A 3,779-nucleotide genomic window follows, 5' to 3' on the forward strand; every position below is an offset into this window, starting at 1 on the left:
AAAAAATAGCCCAATAATTTACATTTGAGTCTGTAAGGTCCTAGAACTAGATTCATAGAAGGGCAGCTTTCCTATAAATCAAACCTTCCAATTTAATGCAGCGACATATAGATCTATTTTACAATTTTTTTTAATTTCAAAAATACAACACATTAAAATAGGTTCAATTTATCAAAGCTAAGAGCAACAATTAAGTAATAATGTACTTAAAGTGCAAAGGCACTTTAACACAAAAAAGTGACGCCCAGTGGCTATACTTGGTAATTGAAACAGCAGTTCTGTATATTATTATTTACAAAAGAAACATATAGATCTATTTTACAATTTTTTTTAATTTCAAAAATACAACACATTAAAATAGGTTCAATTTATCAAAGCTAAGAGCAACAATTAAGTAATAATGTACTTAAAGTGCAAAGGCACTTTAACACAAAAAAGTGACGCCCAGTGGCTATACTTGGTAATTGAAACAGCAGTTCTGTATATTATTATTTACAAAAGAAAAAGATAGTCCAGGAAAAAAGATCTTTGGAGATCTTCTACATAATACATTAAGTTTCCATATTGAAATGAAAAGAATAAAAACAACAGAAAACCCAAAGACCCCCTTCCTCATTTCCTTCCAAATCAAAAAGAATTATGCAAGATCTATTACAGAAACATACATTTGCAGTGACAGTTCCTACAGAAGGGTCAAAAGGAGAGAGATATAGAAATAACTTAAAGGGAACATTGCAAAAGCAACACCATATCCCTGCTACGCTGCAAGGGTTCCGTTTCTCTCTCACTCCCTAATCTAAAAAGTGGAAATGTTGGGAATGCAACAGATGACATCAGCACTGAGTTCAGACTCAATCAAACGTGATGCTGAGCTCATTTAAAAATTTTTCTTTGTCTCCCACCTCCCCCCTCACAGCTGACTGATTGCAGTTTGTTTTTCCAGAACTTCGAGGTAGTCTGGTTCTGTTTGTAGCTTTCCTTGGAGTAAAGGATGCTCAGGTTTAGACTGTTCCGCAAAATATTTCCTGGGAGTTCCATATAAAACAGTTTTATTTATCCTGTCCTGGTTTTGGCGTCTTGATTCATATGAAGGGGCAAACTGCCTTTTGGGTAAGGTGCAAAAGTTATAATGAACTAATCCTCCGGTGGGGAGTTCCTTGACCCTTTCTGCAATATTTTGATACAGAAGCTCTGGTTCCCTTGGCGAGGATTGCTTTTCCAGTAATTCGGCTGCACTGATTGTAAATGCAAGACTGGTGGGGTCTTCCTTTTTGTGGTCAAGATTGCTATAGCTAAACTCATGGAGATTCCTGTAATAGGCAACTGGATCTCCTTCCTTTTGCATGTAGATTGGGTTTTGGCACATCTGTCCAACAGGAGGGGGAATGTAGTTATAAACATGTCCTTCAGTTTTATCGTGGGTCTCAGTGTTGTAAGACCCGTACTGGAGCTGAAATGAACTTATATCTAAGTTGTTTGCGCTGCTGGGCATGCTTTGCACCCCCTTCCGGCGCTTAAGGACAAAGACAAACAGGCCTGCCCCAAAACAGACTGACAAAATAAACACAACCAGCAAGCCTAAAATTAAGACAGACAGCGGAACTTCAGTGTGTATTTCTGGGTAGGAGCTGGGCGAGACACCAAGGAGATGGGGTGTATCTGTGTTCTGATTCATGGAGAGGAGAGAAGAATCTGACAAGTTGGGGTTCTCTGGGCAGATGGCTTCTTTGCTCAGGAATTTCAGATGCTCTCCAGAGTGCTTGGCGGGAGACTCGCATATGACTTCATTGATAACTACAGGGGGATTTGACTGCTGGCTGTTCTGGTCAGTGACTTGCTCTATCCAGTTCCTCAGCCCCAGGATATCACATGTGCAGTCCCAAGGGTTCTCCTGGAGGTCTATCTGAATTAGAGCCGAGAGCTGGTCCAAGACTCCTCTCACAGGCAGGTGTGAGAAATGGTTGTTTCTAAGGTTGAGTCTGGTGAGGGAAGTGCCGCCAAAGACGTTGTCAGGCACAGATCTGAGCAGGTTGTTATTGAGAAATAACAGATGAAGGTTACTCAGAGCATCAAAGGTGCGTGGCAGGATCTCCTTAATGACATTGTACTCTAGATAGAGATATTGCAGGCTGTACAGCCCGTTGAACATAGATGGGTACAGAATCTCAAGGTAGTTGCCATTAAGATAAAGTCTACGTAAACTTGTAAGGTTTTTAAAGGCACCTTCTTGTATCACTGCAATTCTGTTATTTCCTAGATGTAACAAATCTAGAGAGCTGTACTCTACGAGATCGGTTCTATAAATGACTTGCAGATAGTTACTGGTAAGGTAAAATTTCTTTGGACTGGTTGGCCTAGGGTGGAGATCGGAGATGTTACTTATCTTTTTCTCTTGGCAGTTCACATTTAAGCCGTTGTCTGAGCTCTGTGAAGTACAGATGCAGCCAGCTGGACAGGTGATGGGCACAGGAGACTTTGTCTGGTAAACCATGATAGGTCCGAATATTTGTCTGTCTTTCGACACAGTGACACGGGGTGTGGGGCGGTTCCTGGTTTTGGGCGGCCGGCTGGCTTTTGGGGCTCTGGTGGGATTCATGGCAGAGTTGGCTGTGGGCAATAGCCTCGAGATGTGTGGGTCTGAGAGTACTGGGTGTTTTTCCCTCTGGTTTGAATCACTGGAGCTTTTCCTAGGGCAGAGATCTTGCCTGGTGAGCTGAGTCACATCTTTCCCATGAAGCCTGAAGGGGGTTTCACAGACTATCTCACCCACAAACACGGTGATGGTGTCTAGCCAGGCCTTGAGTGGCAGCAAGTCGCAGGTGCAGTTCCAAGGGTTTTCTTCCAGCTGGATTTCCATGATGCCTCCAATGTGCTCCAGCACACCAGCAAAAGGCATCATCTTCAGCCGGTTCCCCCGCAGGTCCAGGTGAGTGAGGAGCACGAAGCGGAAGACATTGCTGGGCAGGGACAGCAGGAGGTTGTCATTGAGAATCAGCACCTTGAGCTTGTTTAGCTTGCTGAAGGCCCCCGCCTCAATGGCACTGATGTAATTGTAATCGGCCTGCAGGTACTCCAGACTCTCCAAGCCCAGGAACGTGTCCTCCTTCAGCACTTCCAGCTTGTTGTTATTCAGGTGCAGCCTCTTGAGGGTGCGGAGGCCGCTGAAGGCCCCTGTGCGGATCTCCTGCATGTCGTTGTTGCCCAGGTGGAGGGTCACGGCGTTGGAGTAGTTGACGAACTCATTGGGGAACAAGCGGGTCAGCGCGTTCCCATTGAGAAACAGCTGGTAGATCTTGGACGGTGGTGGCAGGAGGAGGCTGACAGTTGTAAATCCTTTGTTTTCACAATTAATGTTCAGCACGTTCTCCTTCTCCTCGCAAGGGCAGCGACTCTTGCTGCAAATGTCTTTGGCAGGTTTGCGACTCTCTGTCTGCGAGATCCCAGCCACTGTTAACAAACTGAGCAACCAAACACCCTTCAGCATCTTTATGCGCCTTCGATCCCCGCTTCAGTACGTACAGTCAAACCTTTTAAGACAGGTAAGGAGAGAAAGAAGAAATCCCCAGTGAAAACGGCCAAGAGCAGAGGCTGCAAGGGGAGGGCAAAGCAGGTTGCAAGCTTGGGGGAGAGGTGGGCGGCAAGGCAGCGACTTGCAAAACTCCTCCGAAATGCCCCCTCCTCCACCCCTCCCCTTTTCCTCTCGGAAAGCGCCTGCAGAGCTGCCGCGGGGGAAGCCCCAACGCGGAGCTCCCCCCCCCCCCCCCCCCCCCCCCCCCCCC

General features: G+C 45.8%; 1 protein-coding gene across 1 annotated transcript; it reads right to left on the reverse strand.

The window, feature by feature from the left end:
- Nucleotides 1-444: 444 nt before the first annotated feature.
- Nucleotides 445-3,484, reverse strand: SLITRK2 (SLIT and NTRK like family member 2). The gene has a single exon (XM_009275348.1). It carries the CDS (start codon nt 3,482-3,484, stop codon nt 911-913), a length of 2,574 nt encoding a protein of 857 aa, XP_009273623.1. The 3' UTR covers nt 445-910.
- Nucleotides 3,485-3,779: the final 295 nt, after the last annotated feature.

The sequence above is a fragment of the Aptenodytes forsteri genome, unplaced genomic scaffold (genome assembly GCF_000699145.1).
Source record: "Aptenodytes forsteri isolate BGI_AS27 unplaced genomic scaffold, ASM69914v1 Scaffold143, whole genome shotgun sequence".
NCBI lineage: Eukaryota > Metazoa > Chordata > Aves > Sphenisciformes > Spheniscidae > Aptenodytes > Aptenodytes forsteri.

Excerpts from the sequence above, each read along its gene's own strand:
- SLITRK2 (XM_009275348.1), bottom strand. The coding sequence starts at position 3,484 with ATGCTGAAGGGTGTTTGGTTGCTCAGTTTGTTAACAGTGGCTGGGATC.